The sequence below is a fragment of the Rhea americana genome, unplaced genomic scaffold (genome assembly GCF_003343005.1).
Source record: "Rhea americana isolate MKP2758 unplaced genomic scaffold, rheAme1 scaffold_806, whole genome shotgun sequence".
In the NCBI taxonomy this organism is placed as follows: Eukaryota; Metazoa; Chordata; class Aves; order Rheiformes; family Rheidae; genus Rhea; species Rhea americana.
In genome coordinates, this window is record NW_028186986.1 from 4794 (window position 1) to 18730 (window position 13937).

A 13937-nucleotide genomic window follows, 5' to 3' on the forward strand; every position below is an offset into this window, starting at 1 on the left:
GCCTTTGGGGGGTTCCCGGCAGGGAGGGAGGCCCAAGCTGCCGGGCTGTGAGCGGGTGCCAGGGTGGTCCCTGGAGCAGGCTGGGCTCTGTGAGCCCTGAGCTCTAACTGGGAGGTGTCCCCCCCCCCATCCTCATTTCCCTCCTTGGGGGGGTTCTTGCAGTGGGGCTGGGGCAGGGGGGCTTGCTCCCCCCCCCCCTTTCCTGGGGCAAACTGCTTCCTGTGGGGCCCCAGACAGCCCTGGAGCTTGCTGTCCACTCAGGCCAGTCCCTCCCCTTCTTAAAAGGATGCTCGAGAAAGCTACGTGAGGGCTTTAAAAACTTTTTGGAGGAACTTCTTGTAGTATTGTTGTTCCCCCAYGTCTCTTGTATAAATCTTCTCATTTTACAGTTTATAGCTGGGTGTTATTTTGTTCTGTTGTGATTTTATAGTGCTGGTTATTTCAAGTTTCTCCTGACAAGGCAGAGTATTTTTGTTTAGTTACTTTGACTTTGGGGCTTATTTCATTAACGTATTGATTGACTTTATTTTTGATCTCGAGTTGTTTTTACTGAGTTGTTCATCAGACAGTTTCACTAGAAATCCTCTCTGGTCTGAATTGTTCCAGTTCATCCCATRTCTCCTCTTGGATACAGGGCTATATCTCTGTTACAGGAGTCTATAGCAGATGTCTGTCTGAGCTTGGTCCTGCTGAGTCTCTGTTAGTTTTTCCATGGCTCTTGCTTTAAGTAATCCCCTTTTTGCTTTCCCAAGTTAGCTGTCTCGGTCTGCATTGTCCAGAGAAGGAAATCCTTCTTGTCTGTCCATGTTCCTTTCTCTCCAAAGATCCTCCAGCAGCTAATACAGTTCAGGTTCTTTTATTTGAGGGCTGTGCCCTTTAAGTTCCCTCTGTGTAACTTCCTCTACAATGAGGACTAAAAGACCTTAAAGAATTTGTACTGAATTTGTTTCTTCCTGCTTGGAAATTCAAACTGAACTTCCAAGAACGGATGTGGTAGGACCAGGGCCAAACTTTATTGTGATTGTGTCTGGGATTGTAGGATGCCACGCGAATCAGGCTGCTTACTTGCCTCCCCGCTAATGAGTTTTCTTTCCTTTTCTCTCTAGGAAAGCGAAGATGGCATTGAAGGAGATGGTAAGTAACAATTCTGTCTGGCACTGCAAGTGTTGCTGTGGTAAACGAAAGCACAGAAGTGAGCAAAATGCCTTTTAAAAGAGTTTTGAAGCTGTTGTTATCCCATAACCTCATAACAGTAGACAAACATGGAGTGCAGGGACAGTACTCTCCAAAATCACCTTTTGTTCCTCCTGTAWGAACTAGTATTGGTATTTGTCAGGGACACTTCATATTACGCCCTGACTTCCCCTTGGTATTACTGAGTTGTGGGTGTTTTCCAGCAGTAGCCTGAAGCATGGCATGTTATGCTCAAAGAGAGTCTGTTTTCAGGGAAAGCACTATTCTATTTCTGCCTCGATGCCAGTCTCTTTTTTTCTCTCCCACAGCTGTACTCTCGGATTACGAAAGTGCAGAAGACTCGGAGGTAAGAGGAGCCTCTGTCCTGATGTTGTGTAGAATGACTGTATCTTGCCTAATTTTAGAACAAAACCCAGTTTGTGTCCTTCATTCTCTTCYACTGACCCCATCTGTAGTGATTGCCTTTGTCTCAAGATAGCAGCTCGTGTGCTTTRCACCCGTTGTGTGAGGACTCGGAGCGACCTGCGCTGCAGTAGTCCTCAATGCTGGAAGAAAAAGCCTTTTTCAGTCTAATCTCTCTTGCCAGACAGTTCTCTTGTGTGCAGTGCACTGCTCTGTGTGCAGTCTGCTGCTCTGTACAGCTGTTGCTGGGTCCATCTGTAGTTTAGAAGCTGTCTGTGCTGCTGGCGGGGTGGGTATGGTGCCAGTATGTGAGGAGAAAAAATGCCCGATTCCTCAGAGATTGGGTGCTGGATACTGGGGGTAGGGTTTGCYGTGACTGAGAAGGATGTGGAAGGGGCTCTAGAATGCTGGTTGCATTTTAATTATTTAAAATTAAAAACTAAGTTCAGAATTGGAAGCATCCCAAACAGCATCCCTGTACAGCAGTTGGAAAAATAGTGCAGCTAGTGAGTGCTGGTTGCTGTGTGTATCCTGTGCAAATCGCCCCCTCACGTGTGCTGGTGAGACCCTTTGAGCCGGTGAGGCAGCCTTGGTAGCGGCCTGTGGCTTTCCCTGCATGGTTGTTGCATGAGTGGAAGTCTAATATCTTGGAGGTGTTTAGAGAAGTTCTGGTTTCTCACGATTTTCTAGAGTGTATTGTAGCAAAAGTATATATATATATGTATTAGTGGAAACCCTTCTCTTGAGACAGGTATTGAGGGGACCTTGTGAGGGGCCCTAAAACAAAACAAGTGAAWTTGGAGGCTGGTAGGGGCTGTTCATCTGTAAATGAATCCCTGCCATTAATGAGGAAGGAGCACTGCAGGCTATAGAGGCAGCRTGCGGAGGGTACGGAGGCATCTCCCCTGCTCCCCTTACAGCAACTCGCCAAACSTCTAGCAAACTGCGTAGAGGGCTCCCGAGAGACTCAGCACTCGGGGCACGTCGAAGCACAGTGCGCTGGTGCACACCAGGGTGTTTGAGCCGTGGCAATATTGCATCACTGACATGCCAGGATGACTCTGTTCCTGTGTCTAAAAATAATGCCACGTCTGGGTTTCCCTAATGTAAACAAAAGAAGCAGTTGATGTGCAAATACGCTGTGTTGAAAGGGAAAAATAGAGCAGTCTTTTTCTTAATCATATGAAGCTATTTTTAGTGTCAATTCCAGCCTAAGCAAGGCTTGCAGGCTCCTGAAGGGTGAAACGAGGTCAGACTCCTGCAAGTACAGTGCTTGGAGTGAGTCAGCTGAGAAACTCCAGGGAATCTGGAAAGACAGCAGTGGCTGGATCCAGGCCTTCAGTGTGGGAAAGAAGGAACCTTCTAAGGGCCTAGTGTGGAAACCATCTCCCTTGTTAGTTTTTCTCCCAGGCCTATACAAGCTTTTTCGTTTCAATCTGATTAGAGACTGTGACTTTGTGGAAGAACTGGTTCCAGCTCTATGTTCTAGAAATCATGATTGTTTGATCTAATGTCACTGATGGGAATTGGTGGGAAGAGATGTTAATTTAGTCTTTGCTGTCTTCATAAAAAATATAGGGATAGGAAGGACCTTGAGAGCTAATACCCCTCTATAAAAGAATCAATTCTCTAACAACTGGAACGGGAATCTAACTCCAGAGTTGGAGACCTCTTTGGGAATTTCCTGGGGGACCTGCTGCTGAAGGCAGATGTCTGAGTAACTGGGGCTCTTTCAGGCAGAAGAGGAGGATTACAGTGAGGAAGAAAGTGCCAAAGTGGAATTGAAGCAGGACAGTAATGATTCCTCTGAATCTGCAGCAAAAGCAGAGAAAGGGGATGAGAAGCCTGACTCCAAAGGTGCTGTAACTGGCGAGAGACAAAGTGGCGACGGGCAGGTAGGTGTTAAACAGGTGCATTCTCTGGGCCGTGAGGGGCCTTTCGTAGAAGGACTGCTGCAGTGTTAAGAGCTGTCTGATTCTGACAGGAGAGCACTGAACCCGTTGAGAATAAGGTTGGGAAAAAAGTTCCCAAGCACCTGGATGACGATGAGGATCGTAAGAACCCAGCTTATATCCCACGCAAAGGGCTCTTCTTTGAGCATGATCTCCGAGGGCAGACTCAGGAGGAGGAAGTCAGGTGTGTAAGGATCCCCTTACGTAATGCACATTCTCAGTGTTTGGTGCTCGTTGAAGTGGCTGCATATCCTTGGCTTTGCAGTGACCTCTTATCTCTGTGTAACTGTTCCAGGCCAAAGGGTCGGCAGCGGAAGCTGTGGAAAGATGAGGGCCGCTGGGAACACGACAAATTCCGGGAGGATGAGCAGGCCCCCAAGACCAGGCAGGAGCTGATTGCACTTTATGGCTATGACATCAGGTCAGCTCACAACCCTGATGACATCAAGCCGAGGAGGATGCGCAAACCAAGGTGAACAGCAAAGTCAAACTAGAGCCTAGCTCATCCCAGAGGAGACTTCAGCCCTCATGTCAGGCACTTCAGACCACAGGTCTGGAGCCCCTAAGTGGCAAAGTGCTGTTGGCTTTGGCCCAAGGGTRGGACCGTGGTCCTGGGGGTTGGATGCTGCTAAAAGATTCCCTSGTGCTGCAGGACCTCTTGCTTCTCAGGGCAGAAGTGCTGAGCTCAGGGGAGAAACCACCTGCAGAATGGTTCAGTAGTATGGATTCAAGCTGTTCTTTTGTGGGGACAAAGAACCTGCTGGAAACTAACTTCAAACCAGAGGATAACCCAGACAATTAGAAATGCCTTTCAGTGACAGCTTTATTTTTCACCTAGGGTTTTGTTTCCAGTACTTCTTAGCATTTCTCTTCCTCAGGTTTGGGAGTCCTCCGCAGCGAGACCCAAACTGGTCCAATGAGAGGCCAAGTAAGCCCCCAAGACACCAAGGCCCAGACAGCACTTCAGCTCCACCGCGAACGTTCACCAACAGGAGCTCTGCAGGTACAGGGAGAATGCCCCCACCTAGGAACTATCCACGAATGGGCGGCTACAAGGAAACCCGCCCAAGCTACCGGGCTTCAGAAGCAAGTGTCCAGCATCTCTCTCGAAATGGTGAGCAGGCCAAACAGGAAAGCAATTATCGAGTGAAGCGTGTGGAGCAAACCCCAGCGAGAGACAAGTCACCTGAGGCAGAGGTGGCACATGTCCACAGCAGCCCTGTGAAGGAAGAGGTTACTTTGGAAAGCCAGGCCACGACTGCTGATGCTACACAGCCACCACCAGACAGACCAATTGAAAAGAAGTCTTATTCCCGGGCAAGGAGGACCAGAATTAAAGCTGGGGATGCAGGGAAGTTGGCAGATGAAGTACCTGCTTCAGAAGGGCTGACGACTGCGCCACCAAAACCTGTCCAAGTGGAGACATCCCCCCCACCAGCCAAGAGCAGTAATTGGGAGTCGCCAGTAGAATCCAGCTTGGATGGACTCGAGCAAGAGATGACACAAATGAATCTCACTGAGCAGAACTGGGCTCCAGGGCAGTCTCAGTTCATACAGCCCCGGGAGCTTAGGGGTAAGTGGGTATAGCCTGTTAATTTTCTGCTGAACTTCCCCCAACCATGCCTAGTAGAATGCAGTTCTGCTCTTGTTGTAAACATCTTGTAGTTGATCAGAACTGAACTGTCCAGTCCAGTCTCAGCTTCAATGCATGACAGATATTTGTAGTGTTGAGAAAGTACAGTGGAGATGACTGAAGAGGGTAAAACTGAACAAAAAAGGGAGGAATTAAATATCTGAGAATAGGGTAACGGAATTGGGGCTGGGAAGGACCTAAGATTGGATTCTTTCCCTCTGTCTACCCTGTTCTGTGTTGAGAAAGAGGAAGATTAAGTGAAGGTCTGCAAGTGGAACAAACGACAGGAACTGTGTGGTGTATGAATCACGGTGGGGCTTGCTGCAGCAGGAATCAGTTCTGGGGATAAGGAGTGTTGTGATCCGTTCGCGGGTGGGTGATTGTTAATCAAACTTACTAATGTCTCGCTCAAGGGCAGGAAGCAACTTTCCCTCCCTGATCAGCAGGTTGTTCAGTAGACAGAGCTTATTTCATAGCATTGAAATTTGGTTGCTAAGGCCTGCCTAGGACTGGCAAATCCATTTGCACCTGGTAGGAGGAAGCAGCTCTGTTCACAGAAGCAGGCTGAAGCACAGATCTGTGGCAGAATTAGACCCGTGTGAGCTGAGAACTGAATTCCAGCTGAGAATCCACRTGAGAGGTCATTCAGGTATAATTATCTCTTTGCAGAATTAGAGAGTCTTTTCTAGGGAGAGTTAAGAGTCCTTCCCGAGAGAAATAAAACTGGAGCAAGGAGAGGAAAGCGGCTTGCTGCTTTCATAAGTGTCTCTGGGGGTTTAGGTCTGCGCAACCACAAGCTTTCTGGCACTGATGTGACCAGTAGAATCTTTGTGTGAACAGACCCTTGGTGTTGATCACAGACTCAGATGGACAGGCTTTAAATAATGCTAGTAGAGTGAGAGTTCAAAAATACTGTGATATACATGTTTGTGTATGTTTGCAGTATAAGTGGTCTGTGGTCACTTTCAGTATTTATTTTGCCCACTTTTGCTCCCTTGGATTTGCCTATAATCAGTTTGACACTGTGGTTTAAGTTGTGCAGTGTAACTTTGTTGTTTGGATTAAAATGCAGCCTGTGATGTAAGTGGCTRCACTCTGTAGTGATTTTAAACTGCAGCTCATATGGTTCCATTTGCATGTTTGGTTTCTACTCTGAAGAGATCCTTGTCTCAGCAGGAACAGAGCTTAATTTGGGATCTGGACTTCTTGCCAAGGATTTTTATTTATTTATTTTAAGGAGATTTAAAAGGTGTCAGGCAACATGGATGACTGTACAGAGGTGCAACAGCTTTAATTTATATTGGAATATTTAATATTGTAACCTAAGAAATGAAGTTGTTTTAAGGTTTTTCATCGTGAAAGCAAGAGCTGTATTAGTACTTCTCATACAGTAACTTCTCCAGACTGCTGGTGCTTGTAGGCGCCCTTGTGGCACGCAATGGGTTGCTTCTGGCAGTGCCTTTGGTGGCGAGTGAGATGGCTGTTTCTGCTGAGAACAAATGCAAGACATAGTAACCAGTCTGTTTCTTCCTCAGGTATTCCTAACCATATGCACGTGGGAACTGGCCARCCACCTCAGTTTAACAGGATGGAGGAAATGGTAAAGCCAAGCATTTATACGGTTCTGTGCTGTAACAATTTGAAGCTGTCTGTGACACGTTAGCCCTTCCTTTTCATGTGTGTTAACAATTTTYACTGCGTGATCCAAAATAGATATTTGCAGGGGGCTGGCGGGTGAGATGGGTCAGTGCCCCCTCCCTGGAGAGGGGACTCCTTCATCACATGCTGACCATTGCCAACGTTGCTGGATTCTTGCAGGCGGTGCAGGGGGGCCGTGTGAAACGCTACTCGTCGCAGCGGCAGAGACCGCCCGTTCCGGAGCCTGCCCCGCCTATGCACATCAGCATCATGGAAGGGCACTACTAYGACCCACGTGAGTGTTACCCTGCAGCTGCAGCGGTCCTTCGTGTGCTGAGAGCTGAGCTCTGAGTAGCCAGAGCGGGAGTCCCCTGCCCCTTCAGTGCCCTCTTAGGGTAGGAGGGATCAGTGGGCTTTGCYTTCCCTTTGTGAACATCATTACTGCTTTGCCTCTCTTACTGTGACTAAAAGGCYGCTCTGAGCCTCCCTGGTTTGTGTTTAGACCTTGCTATTTCCCATCTAAACACAACCAGTGTTACCACCTTCCCTCCCYGTGCAAGGGCTTTGCCTGAGGCACTGCTTTTCTTCATAAGAAGTAGGAGCTACAGTTTGAAGTCAGAGTAATTTCTTTGATGCTTAAGAGTGAGGAGAGGTATGGAACAAGAATGGGGATGGATCTGAAATTTATCCCAGCATTTAAAGTGTTGGAGAAGAAACTTCCTGTGTTCTGCTGCTTTATAGAGGGGAGTAGGGAACACTTCGATTGGGAATACGTAACATCTTGTGGATCGTGTTTGCTATTCCTTGATGGGAACATAACAGCGCTGCTCTTGTAGCACTGCATTTAACTGTTGTAACTGCAGTTGGCCTGTGTATGTGGTGTGATTTGCTGTAGCAGAATAAAATTCAGTGAAGCTTTTCCTTAGGAACTGTTTTATGTTGCAGTACAATTCCAGGGACCAATCTACACCCACAGTGAGAACCCTGCCCCGCTGCCCCCCCAAGGGATGATCGTACAGCCGGAAATGCACCTCCCTCATCCAGGTAACGAAACAGCTTCCCTGGTGGCACAGTGCAGTTGATGGTGACACTGAGTTTGTGCCCTGTTGAAGACTCAGTCTGTGCTGGGGCTTSGGAGCAGATGACTCTGGTTTCGCTAGTTCTGACGCTGCCTCTGTCACTGGGGYAAGCCAGGGAATCCAGTTTGCCTGTACTGTAAAATGAGAGACACCTACTTCCCTCATGCAGTGAGGATGAAAAAAAATAAATTTTAAGAAAAGAAAAATAGATATTTGGGGGCATTACAAGCAGTGCAGGACCAAGATCATTTGAAAGTTTTCACAGCCTGTAGCTGGATGCATGTGGGTGCAGTTCAGACCCTTTCGGCTTTCCCTTTCAGTGGGATGTATCCACTGCTGGCCATTGTGCTAGCTTCGTTCTTTAGATCCTACTTCTTGTAGATCAGAAAAGAAAAGCAGAAACGAGAGCTGCTGAGTTGCAATGTTCCCTGCCATGCCCACAAGAGCTGTTCCCTGAAGTGGATGTGCTGACCAGGGCTGTGTCCGGTTCCTGTGACTGGGAACTCTGGCTTTGTGGAGGAGGCTGGTGTGCTCCGTCGTCCTGAGTAAAGCTTCCTTTTTCTCCCTCCCCAGCACAGGAGCTGGGGTCTTGTGGCTGCAGGCAAGGCCTCTTGAGCAAAGTCCTCCTGCTTCCTGTTGCAGCAAGGAAGGCCAGAGCAGGACCAGCACAGTCACACTGCTGCGTGTTGGCACTTTAGCAACCTTAGCCCTGCCTGAGACATGTTTGCTTTAGGTATGACATCAAGTTCAGGTTATTTTTGTTGTTTCCAGGTTTACATCCCCACCAGACACCAGCCCCAATGGCAAACCCGGGGCTGTATCCTCCACCAGTCTCCATGCCTCCAGGTCAGCCCCCTCCACAGCAGCTGCTTGCACCTACCTATTTCTCCCCTCCTGGAGTCATGAATTTTGGGAATCCTGGTTACCCTTACCCRCCAGGAGCACTACCCCCACCGCCCCCTCCTCATCTCTATTCCAACACACAGGTAAGCMAAATGCATTGTGCATCTGCTCTCTGAACAGAAGCCATCGAGCCCAGATGGGATCCTCATTTGGGGGGGGGGAAGGAGGGGAATATATTCTGTAAAACTTTGAGGAGAGGATGTGGAACATCTGGGCCCTATCATAGTAGRGGGTTGTTTACTGTCATTTGTCTCCACTTGAGTGGGGAATTGAAAGGGACTGCCCCCATGTCTGCTTTGCATTTAACCTGGAATTGAGGTCTCATGGATGCAATGTCTGTATTGGTGGATCTCAGAATCAAGGTTTTTTCCCCTGCAGAATGAGGGAAACAGCCCACAGGGAGCCTGTGAAACCATTTTGTCCCCTTCAGGTCTGTGCTGTCAAGGACACCTTGACAGTTGTTTTGGAAGTCCTTCCTTTCTGTTTGCAAGACTGARGCGGGAAGCTTGAAACTGCCTGGTGCTGTTCTTTGCCATTGACCAGGAAAACCCTTTGTGTGAACAGCAGTCCCCACAGGGCCTGCTCTTCCCGTTAAACTTCCGACCTCTGTGTCCACAATAGCTGCTCTGCAAAGAGGAGCAAGATCTCTGTGGGCATCCTGAGGACAAATCAGAGGCTCCCTGTGGCTGGCTTGCAAACAGCACACGGCTGACACTCAGTGGCAGGCAAGAGATGTGCACGTTCCCCAAGGCCTTACAACCCTTCTGACCTTTCCTGTTCTCCTGGTCTGGTCAGAGCTGCCTTGATAGGGAATCAGCTTGCTTTTGGGGTCAGGTCCAGAGGCCTCTGGTAACTGGAAGTGATCACAATTTGAGGGGGAATTGTTGTCTGCCTGGTTTACACAGAAAAACAGTAGCTACTGCTGTTCCAAGTGCAAAGACTGTATGGTACTTGGGAAATTCTACAGGATAAAGAACTCAGTCTGCTGTGAACTTCAGGCCAGTGTGGCTGCGGATTGCCAAAGCCACATACCTGCCCACCCTGCGAAAAACAGGGAGGTTCTGGTAAGTAGGCAGTGGTCAAAGAGTGTTCTCCAGCAGCCACCCTCTGGGAGTTTTAAGTGCTGCTMTCTTTTTTGAGTTTGGGATCATAGCAGAAATCAAACCAGATGTTCCTGTGTCTGTTCACCTGTGGTGCTAGGTAGTGTTATCTTTTTAGAGACCTGCTTTATGCCATAGAGGCTACCAGAGGTGCTTGGTGCTCTTGTGATGGGTGAGACTTGCTGTGTCCTCCACAGCACAGAGCATTGACACTTCTGCTCTCTGGGGAATGCAGGCCCAGTCCCAGGTGTATGGAGGGGTCACGTACTACAATACTGTCCAGCAGCAAGTGCAGCCCAAACCTTCTCCGCCACGAAGGACATCCCAACCTGTCACTATCAAGCCACCACCTCCTGAGGTATTGTGCCCTCTGCCTGTCTCCTCTGTGAGTCTGCGTGTGTGACGTTACGCCACTGGTGTGTGCGTGTGATTCTTCCGTCTCCCTCTCCCATCCAAAAAGTATGTTGTTCCAAGAAAATCCTAAACTGTCTAATCTTTGACATGTCCCATACCTCAGCTTCTCGTTGCAGGTGGTAAGCAGGGCTCCAGTTAATTTGAGTTTCTAAATACTTTAAATCTAAACCCACGTAAAAAGTAAGTCCAAAGTTGACTCTTGCTTTCTTTTTTCATTCAGGGTAAAAAAAATAATAATAAAAAAAAGAAAAATACTCTTTAAAAGAGAAAAATCCAGTCCTAAGCTAGGAGGCAGTGACTCCTCTGGAAGAATAAAAGCCAAGATCTTAACAGAATAGAGTTAAGACAGCAGACTTGGAGGCTTTACGAGATGCAAACTACTTCTCTATGCTGAGAACTGTGTGTGTGTGTGTGTGCGTGCGCGCACATGCAGGAGTGCCACGTGCGTGCTTGGTTTCCTTTATAATCCCTTCCTTAGTACATGGGAGTTGAATGAACATGAATCATGGCAAGCCTGGACCCAGGCAGGCCTGTGCTGGGTGCTTTTCCTGTATCTGAGAGAAGCAGCATGTGTTACAGTAGAGGCCTGGCGGGAAGACTTTTGCGTTGGGTTCATGGCTCTGCCTCTGACCAGGRAGGAGTCATTTCACCCTTCTGTTTTCCTACCTGGGAAATGTGCAGCTTTTGTAAATCACTGTGAGATAATCTGATAAAGGTGCCCATTGAAACGTTTTTCCATAGCTAGGCAATTCCACTCTAGCCACCGAGAGAGCTTGTTTTACCCAGAGTAGGCATGGAGGAGGCTGAACGTGCTGGAGGGTGGGAGGGTGGTGGTCGCTGTCTAGCGGCCAGGCTTGGAGGATGTTTACTTGCAGTGCCTTGGTGATGGTGCTATAAACCCTGTGTGGAGTGTGCGATAGGAGCAGCCTAACCCTGTGGTTCCTGTTTTCTCTTCCTTCCCTCCCATTCCCTTTCCTTAGGACAGCAAAAGTGAAAAATCAAAGGAGAGGAGCAACACGTAGGGATGTGGCCGTGGGAATCCCAACACCAGACTTGGCACCTCAGCAAGGAGGAAGCTCCTTGGAAAAGGCTCCTTCCCTGTGCGTAGGTGAGGCAGCAGCCTGAARTCTGCTGCACCGTCTTGTGCTCAGGGCCAGGCACCTTCCCTCTCCGGTTTTGCTGGTGCCCTCCTGAAAACCATATCTCTTGCTGCTGATGATCTGCCCTCCTTTCTCCTTCCCTCACTGGGGCACAGAGGTCATTGAAGAATCAACCACAAGAGTCGGTCCTTGGCCACAAGTTCTCGCAACTTCTCCCTTTTACTAAACGTCTGCCCTTTTCCCTTTCTAGGATGTTAAACTAAAATGCTTGATTGTGGTCTCTGTTTTTATTTAAGAAATGAACCAGCTCCTTCAGTAAAGCTGATTTGTTTCTTTTGGGTATTTTGAATTTGTTTGTCTGGCTAGCAGAAACATAACGTCCCCCTACTACTACCCCTTCCCCCCCCTTTTTGCCCCCTCACAAAGACAACTGATTAGTTAATTCTTGTTTTCAATTCACTTTTAAATTAGCAAGTTTATTTCTGCCATTGTTTAAGGATAGGAAGGGCTGCTGAGTGTTAGGAGTCTGTCAGGAACGCTCTGGCTGTGCAGTCACCACTTAATTTAGAAGCTCCTCCTATTTCTTTTTTGGAACAAACCCTGTTGGTAACTGTGGTGTTGGCAGTTTCTGTCTGTGTGTGTGCAGGCTCTCAACTCGAATCAGACAGGAATCCGTGTGCACGAGCACAGGGCAAACCCCTTCCCCACCGTTACAAGTGCACCTGGCAGAGCTGGGGGAGATTTCCTCCCACCCAGCAGACCTCTGCTAAGTCAGAGGTGGAGAGAGACGTTTACAGGCACCCAGGCATCTCAGCAACTGTCAGAACAGCCCTGCCAGCAGACAAACCAGCTAGACGGGACGAGCACATGAATGATCTGCTTCCAGCGCTTGGGTGTTGCTGCTGTGGAAGTGGAAGGTGCTGTTCTAACCTGCCCTGACGCGTGCAGCATGGTCCCTCTGATCCCTGAGGAGGGAGCGCTCCAGCCAGGCGCGTACGATCGCATAACCAGGTGCCTCCCTTGGGGACCCTGGTGGCCTTGTTCCCTGCGTTAGGATTCTCAAGCCAAGCTGCCGAGGCAACTGGCACTGCAGTGCTGCCGTTGCCAGGCTGCTCGGGCTCCCTGGCCCTGCTGCAGCGACACGCTGCCTCTCTGCAGCACCGATCCCGCGGGCGCATCACCAGGCGGAGCAGCCGCGGCTTCCAGTCACGCTCGGGCTTGGCGATGTCCTCGCAGCCGTTTGCAAATTGCATTAGGAAACTTGGCACCGAGGCTGCTAATTCCTGCCGTTTGCCCTGAGCACGTGCTGGGGCAGCGTGTGGAAGTGCCAGCTGCTGGCGCAGGCCTCTCAGCAAGAGTGGGAAAGTTATTCCTTCCAAGCAAGTGGCATCTTGGCCTTCGAGTTCCCATCTGTGGCAAGGGAAGGGTGCCCAGAGCGCCCACCTGCCTGCTTTCTGGTTGAGATCTTYTTGTGCACGCCTGGCTCTCCAGCAGAAATACCTTCTTTGTTTGTGTTTGTAACTCAATGACCTTTTGTACTTAATTTCGGATGTCAAATGACATTTTAAAAGCAGAAATCCTTTATGTTTTAAATGTACCTGTTTCTCTGCCTTAAGGCTGAAGTGTATTGTTTAACATATCGGTCGCATGACTGAAATCCTAGRCCTTACCACACTGTGATGGGTTTTTGTTTATTTTGATTCCTGTTCATTAGGAGTGCGCGTTTGTAACCAGCGTTGTATTGACACGGAGATGAGAGAATACGTTTTCGAAAGTAGCCAGCTCTGTGTCTCTCTGTCCTGGGGCCACCTGCGGGCTGGTCTGAGACCTGCTGGGCCAGGTACACACAGCTTCCTCGGGAAGGACCGGCGTTCCCTCCGACATGCTGTCGGAAACGAAGGCCGGGTGTGCGAGGAGATGCTTTTCAATTTGCAAGAGCCTTTTGGGCGGCTGGAAAAGCAGCTGCCTTTGCTGCTAGCGCCCGTCGCCTTCACCCCCCGCGCGTGCTCCCTCTGGGGCCGAGCTCCGGCCCCGTCGGCAGCCAGCCGGCAGCGGCGGGACGGAGCGAGCCTCTCGCCCGCGGCGCTCGTCGCAGCCCGGGTGYGGAGCGAGCTGCCTCGCTCGCGGAGGAAGGAACAACTGGTGCGTAGGCGGTGTGGGAGCGTGCCGCCTGCGCGCTTCTGCGCACCGCTCCCGTGCGCGGCTCCCCCCGGTCCGTGCTGCCGCGCGAGCTGGCCCGCGGCCCGGCTTCCCGCGGCGAGCGGGGCAGGAGTCTGACGAATGCCCCCTCCCTGCGTCCTGCAGTGCGCTTGGAGCCGCCGGCTGCTTCGCAGGGGGGCACCGGCTGCTCCCTACCTGCGCCGTGGCCGCCGGCTCGCGGYCGAGCGGGAGGCGGAGGAATTTGCAGCGGCTTTGGAGGGATGGTGCTGGCAGGTGGTTGCAGAGCGCCTGTCGGGAAGAGGACGCGACGGGGGTCCCTGAGGGCAGCAGAGCCGCATCCGCTGGGGCTGCGCGTGCCCTGC

General features: G+C 50.0%; 1 protein-coding gene across 1 annotated transcript in view; it reads left to right on the plus strand.

Moving 5' to 3' along the window:
- CASC3 (CASC3 exon junction complex subunit) overlaps nucleotides 1-13084 on the plus strand; it is a 15267-nt gene extending 2183 nt beyond the window's left edge. The window contains exons 2-13 of the mRNA XM_085322966.1: nucleotides 1107-1134; nucleotides 1503-1540; nucleotides 3333-3491; nucleotides 3581-3732; nucleotides 3844-4020; nucleotides 4427-5121; nucleotides 6717-6781; nucleotides 7000-7114; nucleotides 7765-7863; nucleotides 8670-8884; nucleotides 10137-10259; nucleotides 11296-13084. Of these exons, the coding sequence (XP_085179092.1) occupies nucleotides 1107-1134; nucleotides 1503-1540; nucleotides 3333-3491; nucleotides 3581-3732; nucleotides 3844-4020; nucleotides 4427-5121; nucleotides 6717-6781; nucleotides 7000-7114; nucleotides 7765-7863; nucleotides 8670-8884; nucleotides 10137-10259; nucleotides 11296-11337 (1908 nt within the window). The 3' untranslated portion in view covers nucleotides 11338-13084. The remainder of the gene's footprint in view (nucleotides 1-1106; nucleotides 1135-1502; nucleotides 1541-3332; nucleotides 3492-3580; nucleotides 3733-3843; nucleotides 4021-4426; nucleotides 5122-6716; nucleotides 6782-6999; nucleotides 7115-7764; nucleotides 7864-8669; nucleotides 8885-10136; nucleotides 10260-11295) is intronic.
- Nucleotides 13085-13937: the final 853 nt, after the last annotated feature.